Source organism: Myotis myotis, unplaced genomic scaffold (assembly GCF_014108235.1).
Source record: "Myotis myotis isolate mMyoMyo1 unplaced genomic scaffold, mMyoMyo1.p scaffold_m19_p_7, whole genome shotgun sequence".
NCBI classification, from domain to species: domain Eukaryota; kingdom Metazoa; phylum Chordata; class Mammalia; order Chiroptera; family Vespertilionidae; genus Myotis; species Myotis myotis.
Genome location: NW_023416379.1, coordinates 56,907,872 through 56,926,181, shown reverse-complemented (window position 1 = coordinate 56,926,181; position 18,310 = coordinate 56,907,872). Strand labels below are relative to the sequence as shown.

At 35.8% G+C, this 18,310-nt stretch overlaps 1 protein-coding gene across 2 annotated transcripts in view; it reads right to left on the bottom strand.

Annotated features, from left to right (window-relative positions):
- ME1 (malic enzyme 1) overlaps nt 1-18,310 on the bottom strand; it is a 151,407-nt gene that overhangs the window by 30,448 nt on the left and 102,649 nt on the right. For both annotated transcript variants that reach the window (XM_036316862.1, XM_036316861.1), the window contains exons 7-9: nt 15,133-15,242; nt 5,040-5,137; nt 3,187-3,300 (exon numbers count right to left, since the gene is read on the bottom strand). In XM_036316862.1, the coding sequence (XP_036172755.1) occupies nt 3,187-3,300; nt 5,040-5,137; nt 15,133-15,242 (322 nt within the window). The remainder of the gene's footprint in view (nt 1-3,186; nt 3,301-5,039; nt 5,138-15,132; nt 15,243-18,310) is intronic.

The window sequence follows — 18,310 nt, the reverse complement described above, 5'->3', positions numbered from 1 at the left end:
CCCTTAACTAAGTGCCAGGCGGGTAATTAATCACTTTAACTACGAACAATCATGCTTAAGCTACATAATCTTTACTCCCTGGAATGGAGATAAGAAACGCCCTAACCTTTGTAATAGAGATTGATAGGATTGGAATCAACTGGTATAAATACAGATGTAACAAGACAACAGGACACAGAACCTAGACACAGAACCTACACAGAACCTAGAGACAGAAGAACTTCACTGGAGAGAACATGGCAAAAGATCCTGGACAGAAACTGGCCACAGAACCTAGAGACAGAACCTAGAGACAGAACCTGGCTGAAGAACCTAAAGACAGAACCTGGCTACAGAACCTGGATAGGACATGGCAAGAGAACCTGACTAGAACCTGGCTGGAGAACCTGGACAGAACCTGGCTGGAGAACCTAGCGAGGGAACATGGCTACAGAACCTGGCTGGAGAACCTGGCTGGAGAACCTAGTAAGAGAACATGGACACAGAACCTGGCTGGAGATCCTAACCAGAACTTCGCTGGAGACCCTGAACAGAACTTGGCTGGAGATCCAGACCAGAACTTGGCTGGAGATCCTGGCTAGAGATCCTGGCTAGGCTGCTGATCAACTGAACACTGTCTCCGTGTCATTCCTTCTTCGCCGACTCCGTCCACACCTTTGGGGACCCCTGGACCTGCTGGGGTTGGATCCCAGCATTTCATGACTACAGTATTTTTCATTCGACCACAGTGTACAATTTTTTATAGTTATACTAATTATTCAAAGAACAGCAATTTTTAAGCCAAGAAATTGAAAATTTTGTTATAAATTTTTATTTTAAACAATTAATTTGCAATTCTAGGAAATTAATAAAATGATTATTATTTGGGTCTCAAAAGATGCTGTCAAAGTGATTTCTATCTTGTTTCATTGCTTTATAGATTCTCATAAAAGAGACATATGTACTGCTATTTGTAATACCTTAAAGAATAACATTTTTTAAACAAGTTATGCATATACTTTCTCTTCTGAGGTAAAATTTGTCTGTCTATACTGATTTTTTTAAAAAAACTTTTTTCTAGCTTTATCCCTCCCCCCTTTTATTGAACTTATTGTGGTGATACTCATTGACAAAATTATACAGGTTTCAAGTGCATAATTATACAATACATCTGTTTACTCTATTGTGTGTTCACCACCCAAGTCAAGTCTCCATCCCTCACCATTTACACCCCCTTTACCTCCTCTACCCCAACCCTGAAATCACCATACTACCGTCTGTGTCTTTGAGTTTTTTCTCTTTTTTTCCTTTTTTGCTCAATCCCTCCACTCCATCCACCCAGCCTCCAGCCTCCAGCAGCTATCAACCTGCTCTCTAACTTTTCTAACTTTAAAGGAATACAATTACTAAGTAGAATTTAGAATATACAAAAAGACATAATATATAGAATATACAGAAACAAAAATAATGTTAGTTTTAAAGTAATATGTATTTGATGCATTTCCTTTTATGACTTTTATATGTAACTCAATTTTTAAACAAAATAGTTATATATAAGATGGTGTTTTCCTTTTTTCACCTAATGTTATATTATAAATCCTTTAATGTTATTTATAAGTCTTTGAGAACAATTTTAAGCTTGTATGTTATACTCATGTGACTATTCCAAAATTTATTGCAAATTATTCTTTATTTAAGTATAACAGATCATTATTATAATTAATGTATGATGAAATGTATCACTATTATCCTATATAATCAAAGGCTAATATGCACATCGACCAAACAGCCGAACGACCAGTCTCTATGACATGCACTGACTACCAGGGGGCAGATGCTCAATGCAGGAGCTGTCCCCTGGTGGTCAGTGTGCTCCCACAGGGGGAGCACCGCTCAGCTAGAAGCCAGGCTCATGGCTGGCTAGTGCAGCAGCAGTGGTGGGAGCCTCTCCAGCCTCTGCAGCAGCACTAAGGATATCCGACTGATGGCTTAGGCCCACTCTCCATAGGGTCATCCCCTGTGGGCCCTGGACTGCGAGAGGGTGCAGTCCGGGCTGAGGGACACCCCCCTCTGAGTGCACAAATTTTGTGCACCGGGCCTCTAGTAAATAATGTTGTGATAATATCTTCATAGAAAACATTATACACATCTCTAACTCTATGGGATAGAGTCTTAGAATGGAAATTATTGGCCTGGCCAGTGTTACTCAGTGGTTGAGCATCTACCCATGAACAGGAGGTCATAGTTAGGGCACATGCCTGGGTTACAGGCTCAATCCCCAGTGGAGGGCGTGCAGGAGGCAGCCAATCAATGATTCTCTCTGATCATTGATGTTACTATCCCTCTCTCCCTCTCCCTTCCTCTAAAAACATATTTAGAAAAAGAATGGAAATTATTAGATCAGAAGCATGAACTTTTAAAAGCTCATGATACATATAAAACAGTTTTCCAGAAAGTTTGTACACATTCACATTTGCTTATATATTAAATTACCAAATACACCGCTTATGTTTATTTTTAAAATTCATCTTCATGTGGAAATGGGATTTACATTGTTTTTTTCCAGTAGTTTAAGAAAGTATGATTGATGTGCCCAAATGGTAGAAGTAATAATGAATGATGTCTTACAACTTTGCAGCAACATGGTTACTTACCTAGTTTTATTTACTTCTACCATGACCCTATGAAGTGGGACTATATCTCTATTAAAGCTAGGGAAACTGAACCTCAAGTAAGTTAACGTTAAAACAGGCCGTTTATTAAAGCCCTCCACAGGAATTCCCATTCAAACACTAAGAATTTGGTTGAGAGAAAGCAGCAGGTAAAAGAGTAGCTATTTATTTTTTCCTCCTTTCTTTCTATCTAGTATGCAATTAGACAGATAGCCTTTAATAAAAGGAGTTATACCTAGGAGTTTCATCTGTATCAGTATCAAATTGCCTCACCTAGAAACTTACCTCATTCAAGTGGACTGACCTGCAGAGCCTATTCACATCACTTCCCTGACAGATTCTCTAGCTGAGCCGTATTTTTCTTCTTTATTCAGAAGAGTATCAGTATTGCTGTACGACATGGTCATTCATATATAAGGGCTACTCTTTTAACACAGTGTTGGGGGTGGCATAAATGAAAATAGTAGTAGTCTTTGGGATGGGCATCCAGAATGGCAGATAGATTTTTCTTCTGGTTAAAATGATAAATTCTTACCTTAACTATCAATCCTTTAGAGTCAACCATCCATATCTTTTTTATGGCTTTCTCCTTTGGTAAACCTTCTTTCTCCATGGCCATTACAATCAGGTTTGCAATCCCTAAGGCAGCCTGAGAAAAGGTTATAAAAACAAAAAATTTTTAAGTTGTTCCACATTATATCTTACCAGGTTACATTTCACTGCATTTTGTTCTTGTTAATAAGGAAGTGCAAAATGGCCCTGTCTGTTGGCCTAAAGAGCTATTCATTTGTACTGGGAGCAAAGTATTTTTGTCACATTTGGGTTAAAATGAACGACAATTATTCATTCTTATCACAACAGAACCACTATTATGTAGCTTCCTATTTAGCCACAAATAAACCAGTAATATCCTTGATTATCAGTATCCTTAATCATGTTAATACAATTAAGATTCACGCCAATAAGAAAATATTGAATTTAAAATAATGAACTAGTCAGCCTTGCTTATGGGACTGTGTATTGTTTCTTGTTGGGTTCAAGCTCCTCTAACTGAATTTGAAGAAGGAAGCCAGGTCATTCGGATGGGAACTTAACCAATTAGGCAATAAAATGAAACACAGAGAATCTGTGTTCCCACGCATTTATTTACCCTCTTAATTTGGACCAAAAAAGCACTGTGAATTTTCTTGCAAGATTAAAGGAATGAACTTCTTTGGTATTTGATAGACTCTGTCATAATCTGTGAAATTTCCAAAACCTTATCAGGGACAACTGAGTGACAGTTTTGAGTCATCCAGCCATGAATACTTCTGTCCTACTGATTGTCAAAAGCTGGCCTGTGCCACTCAACAAAATCCTTTGGAAATTCAAAAGAAGTTTACTAAAATGAAGTATAGCATGGTACAATCCACAGAAATAAAAAACTCAAATGTTAATGAACTCTTATTTGCCTTAATTTTTATTTCAATGTGAAAACAAATTTGTGATTTAGATTCTGAATATTTCACATCTATATCTTGGCACCTAAGTTCTAGATTTGTATATTTGTTTTAAGAACAAGTAAAATCAAAACCAACATAATATACACAATTTCTACCAGTGTAATGTATTTACCCATAATCTTATTAAATTTGTAAATTTAAAGCTTCTTAAAATATATATGGTGCAGCCACAAAGCATTTCTCTGTTTATTACATTCTATAATTCTGAACAGATTTTGGTAGTTTTCTCACAAGAAGCTCAACTCAACTAACATTTTAATTTCTATTTTGCGGGTGGATTATTATTGCTAGCGTCTAGTTTTCTTTCAAATGACAAATTTATAGAAAAAGATAACAGAAAACAGAATAATTCTGTCTTGCTGCTATCTCCTTCCAAAAGTATAAGATATTTTGGCTTTTTTTTGTGAGAACAGTTGTAATGAACAATGAGTCTCTCAAATACCTTTTTCTTAAAAACTTGGATATAGTTATATGTGTAAACATTGAGTTGTGAGTGAAATTAAGAAAACTTTTATGACACTGGAGGATATAAAAGTTAACATCAGGTAGCACACCTTAACTATTTCTTAAAGGCTTTTCTACATAAGCATACATTTGAAACTTTTGTTATTGCATGGCACCTTAAATATGCATTATAAAAACCTATGGCAACATCTGATAAACTTATCACTGTAAAACTGAAAAATATCTCTATACCGCTAAAGCCTCCTATGAAAAATTAATAGGCCTCAAAATGAATGTAAAATTGTGACTCTTTCAATAAAACCTATATTTACAATATACTAGAAATTTGAAAGAATACCTCAAATTTCAAGTTAATGAATATTTAAAATGATTTCTATGTTCATTAGTTTAGGAGAACGTAAGTATTCTATAAGGCAGGTACCTCTCCAGCTCCTTGGAATAGTATTGTTTGATCAGACAGTTTGTTCTTGGTTATTCGAAGAGCTGCAAGGATACCTGCGACTGCAACAGATGCTGTTCCTAAAAGAAGTAACAAATGTCCTTGAGTAATCAATCCTCAAACAGACCCTGCCAATGTCTGAGCCTCCAATCTTTATTCACATCTTGAAATCATCATACAACAGTTTAAATGGTACAAAGAGGGAACCTGTGGTTGTCAGATTCCATCCTTGCATATGAGGTGAAAGTCTCAGGCAATTGACATCAATATTTTAATATATTTGTGAAACTCTGAAAAGAAGATTCTGTGACTTAATTTGGTGATGCAATAAATAAGAGCGTGGGATTTGGATTCTTATGTGTATTCCACCTCAACCTGTTTACTAGCTGAATTACTTTAGAAAAATTATTTTGTACATCTGTTTCCTTATCTGTAAAACAGTTTTACTATATGAGATAAAAGAATACTAAGTGTTATTAGATTCTTCTACCTAATTACTCTTAGGGCTCTAAAATCTATTACTGATCCCCTCTACCCAGAGTGGGCATACAGTAAGCGCTTATTGATAATGGTGTTGGTAATGATGTTTATGATATATTTGGAATTTAATGTTTTAATTTTCAATTTGAAAATTAACAGTTAATATCAATTTTAGCCCTAGCTGGTTTGACTCAGTGGATAGAGCGCTGGCCTGTGGACTGAAGGGCCCCGGGTTTGATTCTGGACAAGGGCACATGCCCAGGTTGTGGGCTCGATCCCCAGTAGTGGGTGTGCAGGAGGCAGCCGATCAATGATTCTCTCTCATTACTGATGTTTCTATCTCTCTCTCCCCCTCCCTTCCTCTATGAAATTAATAAAAATATTTTTAATCAATTTTAAGATCAGATGTTGCAGCATTCTCTAATTGGCTTCCTACCTATAATCACTGGTGAATCCTAAAGGTGCTAGAGAAAATTAATGTAAAATTTATTTAGAATTAAAACTGAGTTTTCTGCATGGTCATAGAAACTTCACCAGTTCTAATTTTATTTGCCATATAAGCTTTCACAGATCATAGAACAGTTCTTTTGCTTTGAGCATAATTACATAGCTCAACCTCTTTATGGCTCATGTCTGAAATAAATCTGTGCAGCTTCTTGCAGTATGTTCCAGCTGTGTCTACATTTCACTCCTCTAAAGCAGGGGTCCTCAAACTGCGGCCCGCCGAAAACATTTATCCGGTCTGGGTGTTTTTGCCGCCGCTGCCTGTTGCTTAGCAGCCGCCTAGTTTTTTTTTAAACTATAGTCCGGCCCTCCAACGGTCTGAGGGACAGTGAACTGGCCCCCTGTTTAAAAAGTTTGAGGACCCCTGCTCTACAGTAATGATTCTAGATAAAGCCTAGTTAAACTGTAAACACACTCATTGGTTAAAAACAAACAATAACAGATTAGAATAGGTCTGATGAATGACAATTATGAAGTGTTATGTATGTCAAGTACCAAAACACATTAAACATTTCACCACCAGCATATTTGTTCTTTTAAATCTTTTGATTGTTTCTTTCCTACAGAATTTTGTGGTCATAAATAGGATCACAATAAATAATAATTATTGAAGACTCTCTCTTGTATGTTTTTTATTTTGGAACATAATGTGGATCACACAAATAAAATGCTTGCAATTTGGAATCACCAATGCAATAAATTATGATCTGTGGCAAGTCATACTTTATGCAAAGGCCACTTTTCTATAGATTATTTAAAATGAAAGGCTGTTTAAATACGCAGCTGATCTATGTATGAAAAATACCATGACAGTATTAGGATGGTATTTGTCTCATACATCTACATATATTCACCACAACTATTAAATCCATGAAAAAAATAATTTTAGTTAGAGAAGTATATCTAGTCACTAGATAAGTACTTATTCACGAATAGTACCTCAAGCTATTCCTATTTCAGGCTCTTTGGAAGTAAATTAGCCAGAAATTTGGATTTGAGGGGCTCTACATTCCCTTCTAACTCTGATATTTTATAATTTTAAGGGTTTCTACAGATTCTACCAGCACCACAAGACTTAACCAGTTGAAAATTCAACATGATGGTGTCATCAGCAATCTCTGTATTTATATTATTGTTTTGATTTTAAGTAGAACTGCACATTTAAGAATAGACAATAAAATATTCCAAAAGGTCTTATCTATAAAGTGGTTACTTATTTTTATATGGTTATGCTAGATCAGTCTGTATTTTTAATTCAAAATGCTTTAAGTTCACACATTTCCCAATTAAAGCAAAAATAAGTTTCTGTCTATACTGGGTATCATCAGAGCCTTATACTTAAATGCATATTCTATAATATTTCCTGAGGACATAATCAAACACTTCTCTTCACAGAATTAAATAAAGTCAGAGCCCAGCTGGTGTGGTTCAGCAGTTGCGTATAGACCCAGGAACAAGAAGTCAGAGGTTTGATTCCCAGTCAGGGCACATGCCCAGGTTGTGGGCTTGATCCCCATTAGGGGGCATGCAGGAGGCAGCCAATCGATGATGATGTTCCTCTCTCATCAATGTTTCTATCTCTCTATCCCTCTTTCTCTAAAAATCAGTAAAAAATATATTTTTTAAAAGAATAAAGTCAGAAAGATATTTAGCACTACCAAAAAGATACTTGAATATGATTCATATACATGGGTTGGTCTGACCTCCTGGTACAACCTTGATTGCAATTTCATTGCAATCAAAGAGTAAATGTGGTACGTTGATATTTCAGAATTATTTGAATTCTTACAATAAATTATTCCAAAATAACTTTGGTTTTGAAATTGACAACTAAACTTTCAGTCAATCAGAGAAAGAGAGGCTACTGTCTATCTTTGCACTATCACTGTTTGTAAAGAACACTCAATATTTAACATTGTTAGTAAGCTACTAAAGAGATTCAATCTTCTTAAAATTTTATAAACTTCCATTTGTATTTGTATATAATATGACTTTAACATTAAAATAAGTCACAGGTAGTTATGCTGTGCTTTTGCTATGGTTATTAAATGTCACTCCTATCTTTTATCAAAGTATGACCTCTACTAAAACAATAATTTAATCATCTGATTATAATTACTATATATAACCACTAAAGGAGACTGACATGTAATCTAATAATTGTAATCCTCATGTACTATTACATAGATCAGGCAAAGTACAAGGATTAGAACAGGGGAAGGAGGTGTGAATTTGTTTAGGCACAGGCCATGGCATTTAGAGAACATACCACCTGAGCAGTGCACTGAAGGGTTAATGTGAGAGGTCCAGCACCTCAGGTGGCAGAATAAACTATACAGTAGAGCATGAGCAAGGCATGGAAGGAGGGATAAGTGTGAAAAATGAGAGACTGAACATATAGCATAGTTTTCCTTCTCCCCAACAAACTCTACTAAACCAATAGAAAGAAGGTTTTTATTTTTAACCAAAGAGACCAGGAGAAGAGGATAGCAATCACATTTAGAAGCTGGAAGGCAGATGGGCAAATGGCAACTGACACAGCAGACTTGAAAAGCTGAATTCCTGGCCAGTCATGGGGAATTCCAAGAAGCAATCAGACTGATATGGCAAAAGTCTCAAAGGCCTAGATATAGGAGGCACCAAGTACCTCTGGAAGTGGGGATGAAAAAGAGACTAAAAACAGGAGGCTAGTCAAAAATCTAAGAAGTAGTCAGACGCCAGATTCACTTCCCTCTCCTTCTAGCAGACCATTGGCCTTCCCACACTATGGAGACTTAGAAAAAACTAAAAGCTTATTTTCTAGAGAGGGTCTCTGGACTGTACGACACCAGGAGTAATTGTTAGACACGAGGAATAACTGGGTGCAATGATGCCATAGTTGTAAACAGAAGATTAAATGAAAGTTTGCATACTCAATATGGAGACCCCCAGTCGTCTCCTATGTGGCTCAAAGAACACTGGCAGAAAGCTAATACCAGCAAGTATCAGAAGAGAAATTGGAAAAATAATTTCTGTGGAATCTGAGCAGTGTTAAGAGAAAAACCCCACACCAGACTGATAAGGATTCATTAAGGAAATGGCTCAATCAAGTCACCTTATGGTAAAGACCTACAATACGAGCTCCATTTGTATACTGAGCCTCCCAAAATGTAAAAGGAGAGGAAACACAGAACATATGTGACACTGTAGGTATTACAGTGTTGCTGAAGCAAACACAGCTTATTGGAATGTAAAGTGATATGAGGTTAGTGAAGTATCAGGATGAGATCATACAGTGCCTTCTACTACAAAATCATAGTAGCTATAGATATGTATAGGACTGTATGTTATGATTTATTATAGGTAACAGATGGTTGCTGAAAGATTCTAAATTCAGAGAGCAATGGAGGGAATTGATTTGAGAGTTTCGAGGCTGGTAGTATGTAGACAAATTAGAAGCTCATTTAAATCTTTGATGTATATTCTTATAATTGTTTTCTATAGTTAATATATGCAAATTCAAAAACTTTTTAATGATAAAAAATATCTCATGCCATGCTTACTATTTTAACATATTTTCATCACTTAAAAATATGACTATCTTACCATGTCAATAATGTATTTTAAAATATTTTATAGTTACAATATTTCATAGTATAGATATATGATAACCTATTTAACCAAAACTCTATTTCTGAATATGTAGATGATTCTAATTTCTTACAGAAAATAACATTACAATAAATATACATAATAGGCATTTTTTCCAAAGAAAACATACTAATAGCCAATAGGTTTATGAACATGCTCGACATCACTGATCATCAAGGAAATGTGAATAAAAATCACAATGAGATATCACCTCACACTGTAAGAATGGCTAGAGATAACCAATAGTGGCATGGGTGTGGAGAAAAGAGAACCCTTGGGAAGTGTTGGTGTAAATGTAAATTTGTGGAGCCACTATGGAAAAGAGTATGAAAGTTTCTTGAAAAATTAACAATAGAACTACCATATAATCCAGCAATTCCACTTCTGGATATTTACCTGAAGAAAATGAAGTTACTATCTCAAAAAAAATAACTGCCACCCCCTTGTTCACTGCAGCATTACTTACAATTTCCAAGACATGGACACAACCTAAGTGTCCACCGCTGGATGAATAGATAAGGACAATGTGATATGTGACAATGGAATATTATTCAGCCAAAAAAAGAGAAGGAAATCCTACATTGTAACAACAGGGATGAACCTTGAGAGCATTATGCTAACTGAAATAAGTCAGGCAGAAAAAGACAAATACTGTATGATCTCACTTATATGTTGATTCTAAAACAAAAACCCAAAATCAGGGATACAGAGAACAGATTGGTGGTTGCTAGAGGCTGGGGGTGAGGGGTGAACAAAATGGGTGAAAGGAGTCAAAAGGTACAAACCTCCAGTTATATGACAAATAAGTCCTAGGGGTATAATATACAACATGGTGACTATGATTAACAATACTGTATGACATATTTGAAAGTTGCTAAGAGAATAAATGTTCTCATCACACAAAAAAATTGTAACTATGTGAAGTGATGGATGTTAATTAATTAAACCTATTGTGGTAATCATTTTGCAGTATGTATATATATCAAATCATTATGTTGTACAACTAAAACCAATTCAATATTCCATGTCAATTATATCTCAATTTTAAAAATAAATAAATATTTAAAATAAATAAATATCTTTGTACATTTGTTTTGCATTTTTATTGCTCAGGATAAGTTGCTAAAAATAGAATTATTGGGTCAAAGATCTGCACGTTTTCAAGGTTTTTGACACGTGTTGCCTCTCCAGGAGTTCTACCAATTTATATTTCCACCTTCAGTGAATGAGAATGCTCATTTTCTTTAAAACATTATTAACAGTTGGAATGATAAAAACCTTTGTCTGCTTGATAGAGAAAAGCAGTTTCTCATTTGCTGTTTAATATGCTTTTTAAAACTTAGTGGTGTAGTTAAACTTTAAAATGCATTTTCCAGCCAATATATTCATTCTTTTATGAAATGTCTGTTTGACCGTTTCTGACTTTTATCTTTTCAATTATCAACGCATTTGGTATAAGATTAGGCAACATACCAAATGCTATGTTGGAGAGGGTCTCTGGACTGTGGCTCAAAGAACACTGGCAGAAAGCTAATACCAGCAAGTACCAGAAGAGAAACTGGAAAAATAATTTCTGTGGAATTTAAAAATCCCAACAATCAAACTAGGAGCCAAAGAGGCTACTATGAGAAGAAAAATCTCTTTTTATAGCTGATTTTAAAATGACAAGAGAATAAGACCAACTCTTTGGGTGAATTTGCTAAAATTTGATGGTCTGAAGGTTATATAATTAAATGCTTAATAGATTTAGCTCGCATATTTTTTTCAGTTAAAAATAATTTATAATTAGAATGCATTAAGGACTAAATACATTTTGAACCAAAATCTCTATCATTTATGATTATGTTAGATCACTAATATAGTAGAATTTTAAATATTTTAAAAAATCAAATATTTTCATAAAATAATATCTTTAAATCACACATCTGTTTTAAAAAATTCCCCATGGGTTCAGTGTAAAAACATTTATTTACATGGTGAGGCTGTAATAGTTACATAATTCTTTTTGTTGGCACTGGAAGGCAATTCCCATGCCCACAGTGGGGAAAGTATTACATTTGTGGGCAAAATGGTAAAAACATAAGGTTAAAAAGGTAAAATAGAAACATATGTGGGAAATGTGTCACTAAGGACACTATTTGGTATGGAAAAATGGTTTGTTCATTTCTAGTCAGAAAACTAATAAGTGGCTACAAGTTTTCTTTTGTCAGAGATGAGATCTATTTTTCTCAAATCATTCATTTTGAAGCTAAGGCAGTTATATTCTAAAACTCCTATGTGACAATAGGTAGACAAAATGGATGTAGATTACATTTTAGGGCAGATAGTGGGGATGAATAAACAGTATGGAATGCCTCCATGGCTGGCCTGCAGCAGAGAATATTCTGAGGCAGCCCCTCAGGGAATCTCCACAGGCAGTGCTCTTGGCCCTGGCGTGGCCCTGTCTCAGATTTCCTGGGCTCCTGACTTTAATTGTGATGCAGGCCAGGCCTTGACCTCTAAATTCTTTACCTTAGTTGACAGGAATTCTGACCCCAATTCCTAACTGTTCATTTTGTTTGATGATTGGGATTTAGCATTCTTCTTCTTAAACTGAACTTTGATGCCTATTAATTCTATAGGATTCAAAATTATGTAATACTGGTCTTTAACTTCTATATGGACATTTCTGTGGGACCCACAAGTTAAAAGATATAGAATATGTTTAAAAGGACAGTATAGGTTTGTTCAACAGTTAACTGATGGCTGTTTTAGAGACTACTGCAAAGTGAATTGATAAGTGACTTTGAGACACTGATCTATAAAGCTTACATTTGTAGCATCAAAGACACTTTATCATTTTACATTATATCTTCAGGCAAGGATTACAGTCATTAAAATTAGACGGCTTATATTTCCTTTCTGAATTTCTCCAAATAACTAGTACAGTCTCCCATCTCAAACAGTTACAGTTTGGTTGTCGACCAAGTTGTTCACAGTAAAAAGGTCTGGGTTGGGGAATAAAATTTAGGCTTTCGACTTGACAACCCTTTCTTGCTGACACCTCAGCTTGACAAAAAGTGTCTCTCAGGCAACAAAGAAGAGAATGCTTTTGTTGCTGGCAGAAATCGAAAATTAGCATAATTTTGAAACATAAAGGCCATCAAGAGTGCTAATGTTGTTAAGGGTGTGAAAGTGCTCACAAAACAACAATCACATCCCAGCCCACAAGGCTAAGAGGTTGAACTCAGTGGTTGAGTGTTGACCTAGATTCCTGGTCTGGGCACGTGCCTGGGTTTACCAGGTCCCCAGCAGAGGGGTGTGCAGGAGGTAGCTGATCAATGATTCTCTCTCATCACTGATATTTTTATCTTTCTCTCTCCCTTCCTCTTTGAAATCAATAAGAAATATTTTTTAAAAAATTATCAAACTACCTCCCACTAGCCTAATCAAATCACTTTCAGCATTCTTTCTAGGGCTGTCTTTCAGGGGAAGAAGGAAGGAAGGAAGGAAGGAAGGAAGGAAGGAAGGAAGGAAGAAGGAAGGAAGGAAGGAGGAAGGAAGGGAGGGAGGGAGGGAGGGAGGGAGGGAGGGAGGGAGGGAGGGAGGGAGGGAGGGAGGGGAGGAAGGGAGGGAGGAAGGGAGGGGAAGAAAAAGAAAGGAAGAAAAAGAAAGAAAAGAAGAAAAAGAAAGAAGAAAGAAAGAAAGAAAGAAAGAAAGAAAGAAGAAAGAAAGAAAGAAAGAGAAAAAGGAAGGAAGGAAGGAAGGAAGGAAGGAAGGAAGGAAGGAAGGAAGGGAAAGAAAAGGAAGAAGAAAGAAAGAAAGAAAAAGAAAGAAAGAAAGAAAGAAAGAAAGAAAGAAAGAAAGAAGAAAGAAAGAAACAAACAAACAAACAAACAAACAAACAAACATAGAGAACACAGGCAAAAGCAGGTAGCCCAGGAAATACACTCTATCAAAAAACAAATAGTAAAAATCAATGCACTATACATAAAGGCAGCTTTTATTGGGATGAAGCTTAGAAACTGTGGCTGATTCAGATAGTAGCTAAAGAGAAAAGTATATGCGGTCTTATTTTTAAACAATTAACAATATATTTTCGTTTTGCTTTTTTAAAAAAATATATTTTATTGATTTTTTACAGAGAGAAAGGGAGAGGGATAGAGAGTCAGAAACATCGATGAGAAAGAAACATCGACCAGCTGCCTCCTGCACACCCCCCACTGGGGATGTACCCGCAACCAAGGTACATGCCCTTGACCAAATTGAACCCGGGACCCTTGAGTCCGCAGGTCGACGCTCTATCCACTGAGCCAAACCGGTTAGGGCTCGTTTTGCTTTCTTGTTAGCTGTAATCATGGGATTTTATCAGATTTTGGGGAGCTCATTCTCTAGCTCATGGATGAAATGGTACATTCTAGTGTCACAGGATACTTTTTTCAAATAAAGTATAAGAGAGTAAATAAGAAATAATATATGAAGTCATCAAGCATAATTCCTGGCATTCAGTAGATATTCTTTAAAAAAAAAAATAGCATAGACAAAACCGGTTTGGCTCGGTGGATAGAGCGTCGGCCTGCGGACTGAGGGTTCTCAGGTTCGATTCCGGTCAAGGGCATATACCTTGGTTATAGGCACATCCCCAGTGGGAGGTGTGCAGGAGGCAGCTGGTTGATGTTTCTCTCTCATCGATGTTTCTGTCTATCTATCCCTCTCCCTTCCTCTCTGTAAAAAATCAATAAAAATATATTTAAAAAAATAAAAACTCCTTTGAAAAAAATAATAAAAATAAATAAATAAATAGCATATAATTGGCATACAATATTATATTAGTTCCCTATGTTTGTTTGTTTGTTTGGTTCTTTCTTTCTTTCTCTTTCTTTCTTTCTTTCCTTTCTTTTCCTTCCTTCCTTCCTTCCTTCCTTCCTTCCTTCCTTCCTTCCTTCCTTCCTTCCTTTCTTTCTTTCCTTTCTTCCTTCCTTTCTTCCTTCCTTCCTTCCTTCCTTCCTTCCTTCCTTCCTTCCTTCCTTCCTTTCTTCCTTTCTTTCTTTCTTTTCTTTTCTTTTCCTTCCTTCCTTCCTTCCTTCCTTCCTTCCTTCCTTCCTTCCTTCCTTTTCTCTTTCTTTCTTTCTTTCTTTCTCTCTTTCTTTTTCTTTCTTTCTTTCTTTCTTTCTTTCTTTCTTTCTTTCTTTCTCTCTTTCTTTTTCTTTCTTTCTTATATTATATTAGTTTCAGGTGTACAACATAGTGATTCCACATTATATACCTTATAATGTGGTCACCACAATAAGTCTAGTAACCATCTGTCACCATAGAAAGTTATGATATTACTGACTATAATACCATGTCTTATTTCTTTTATAACTGGGAGTTTGTATCTCTTATACTCTTTCACTCTTTTCACCCATTCCCCCAATCTCCTCCACTCTGGCAACCATTAGCAGATACTATTCTTGCCCACATGCAGTGAAAATTTTATTACCTTGAATATCATCGTTGAATGTGCAATACTGGTTTCGATATTTGTTCAGGAGACGAAATGCATTTACATTGCCAAAATCTTCAAATTGAATAAGGCAATCCATGCCATACCTATGGGACAAAACATTTATGTTAGAAGAGGTTAATGAAATAATATATAACATATATACATAAATATATATATATAACATACATGCATATATTTTATATATATATAAAAGCCTAAGCAACCAGCCGACCGTTCAACCAGCTGCCCAGTAGCTATGACATGCACTGACCACCAGGGGGCAGACGCTCAACACAGGTGCTGCCGAACTATGGTGACTTGGCAGCTGCGGTGCTCGGGTGACTCACCCAAAACTAGAGAGGAGGGAGCCCAATTCCAGGGTGTGTCACCCGAGAACTGCCCTCTCGCAATCCCAGACCCCTTGGGGGATGTCAGAGGGCTGGTTTTGGCTGGATCCCTGCAGGCCATGCTGAGGAACCCCACTGGTACACGAATTCATGCACTAGGCCTCTAGTTTAAAAGTAGCCTAAAGAAAAGGAAAAACATTATTTTTTTGAAGGTTCTACCTTGCTACTTAGTATCATCCAATGCCTGTTCAGCAAATATTTAGTGCATGCTTACGTCAGAAAAAGCATTACATTGGTACTGTGAAATAATACAAAGATAACAAAAATGTGGTCCCTACCATCAGGGAATTTAAAATTTAGTGAAAACTAAAGTATTTTTATATAAATAAGAAGAGCATGAAAAGTAATGTAAAAGTGGTATACATAGGAATTATAGATGACAAGAGAACAGGTATCATTTCTGGCTGGAGTCACAGACTGTGTAACAAATGAACTGAGTTTTAATGAACAGTTATGATTTCAAAAGTTGAGATGTGGGGTTTTACAAGCTGAGTATATAGCAGAAGCAAAAGAATCAAGGTGAAAGTTGGGGAAAAAATTGTTCCAAAGATGTCAAACCTCATTTGGCTATAATGTGGTTATACACATAGGGTGTAATGAAAGATAAGGTCAGAATTTTATGTTGGAAACCTTAACATTCTAGCCTAAGATTCTGGTTTTTACTCTCTATTCATGGCCAAACACTGAAAGGTTTTGAGCTTTGAAGTATACAGGATGGATTTTTATTTCTGAAATTAACTGACTTGTCTGACCCTTTATTTGTATGATCCTTTATTCATAAGATCCTGCATAATTTCAACTTTGTTTTCTTCATTTTTGTATTAAAGTTCTTTTTGAGTATTTATTCATGAGAAGTGAACATCTGGAGGAATTCAGAAAGGAAATATAAACTGGCTAATTTTAATGTGCTATAACCCTTACTTGAAGATAGAATGCATAATGATATAGTGTCTTTGATGCTACAAACATAAGCTTTGTAGATCAGTGTCTCAAAGTCACTTATCAATTTACTTAGCAGTGGTCTCTAAAGTAGCCACCAGTTAACTGTTAAACAAACATATACTATCATTTTGTAACTAGTATATTACAATGGTTCGTTAGGTCTTCAAAAGAAATGGCAATTGAAAACAAACATGTTCAACATCACTAATTATTAGGAAAAGGCAAACCAAAACCACAATGAGATTTCATTCACACTTGTAGGAATGGCTATCATCAAAAAGACAAAAAACAGCGAGTTCTGTAGAAAACGTGAAGAAAAGAGAAGCCTTGTGCTGGTGGGATTGTAAATTTATGTAGCCACTAAGAAAAATGGTATCATGACTCCTCAAAAATATAAGAACAGAACAACCATATGATTCAGTTATTCCACTTCTGAATATTTATCTGAAGAATAGAAAAACTCTAATTAAAAAGATATATACCGTCTATATTCATTGCAGCATTATTTACAATAGCCAAGATATGGAAATTAGACAACCTAAGTACTCATCAATGGAGGAATGGATAAAGATGATGTGATGTAAATATAGTGGGATAAAACAGAATACAACAGAATAAAATCTTGCTATTTGTGACAACATGGATACACCTTAAAGATATAATGCTAAGTCAGAAAGAGAAAGACAAATACCATATGATTTCACTCATATGTGGAGTCTTAAAAATATAAAAACAAAATCAGCATATCTGTTCAGGAGACGAAATGCATTTACATTGCCAAAATCTTCAAATTGAAAACTGCTTTTCTCTATTGATATTTTGATATAACAAAAGAGGAGGGCAGGTGGTTACTAAAGGGGAAGGGGATTGGGATGTGGGTGAAAGGGGTGAAGGGTGGCAAGTACACTGTGATGGATGGTCACTGGACTTTTGGAGGTGATCACTTTGTAATACATACAGATGTCAAATTACAATGTTGTACACCTGAAACTTATATAATTAAAAAAATAATAATACTTTCATGGTAAAAATTTTTATCCAAATAAAAATAATTAGAACATTCCCTTATGAGCAAAGATCAGCTAATAAAATATGAATTAAGAGGAAGAAGCAAATGGTCTAAAAGTTTTATTGCCAAGATCTTAAATTCTAAAATACTCTTCTCTCTGTCCCTAGTCCTGTCTTCCATCTCTTCCACTCTTCCTCCAGTACATCATATCTTCATTCTGGTTCTTCCTTTCCTCCTAATTCATTGCATCTTGCTTCACCTCTGTATGCCAAAGACAGTTTTCCCTCATTCTGAATAAACCCCTCACTCCTCTTAGATGACACATAATTCCATGCTATGGAGTCTCAGCCTGGACCTTAACTTGCAATATTTGTTTTCAATGCCTACTGGTCCACTCCATTATGCCAAAGCAGCTTTTACAAACCTTTTTTTTATTCTCCTAGTCCCACAAGCAATCTCTTACCAGTCACTCCCTCACTAAGATTAATGCTATCCAGAGAGAACAATTTTAGCTTTCCTATCTTTCCTCTCCATTTAAAAATCTTTATACTTTTATTTCTTTTTTTCCATCTACTTCTGAAGTACCTCTACTTCCTATTTCTAATCTTTCTATGGACCTATTGCTTCAACTTTACATCTCTGTACTAACAGCTTCCATTTCTCCTTCTCCACTGGTCCCTTCCTGTATTCAAGAATTCTCAGGACTGTTTTTAAAACCTCATTCCTTAGTCATGACAAAATCACAACTATGGTTATTTATTGTTCCTTCTCCACCCCATTGCCAAACCTCTCACTTCTTGTCTATATTATGCCT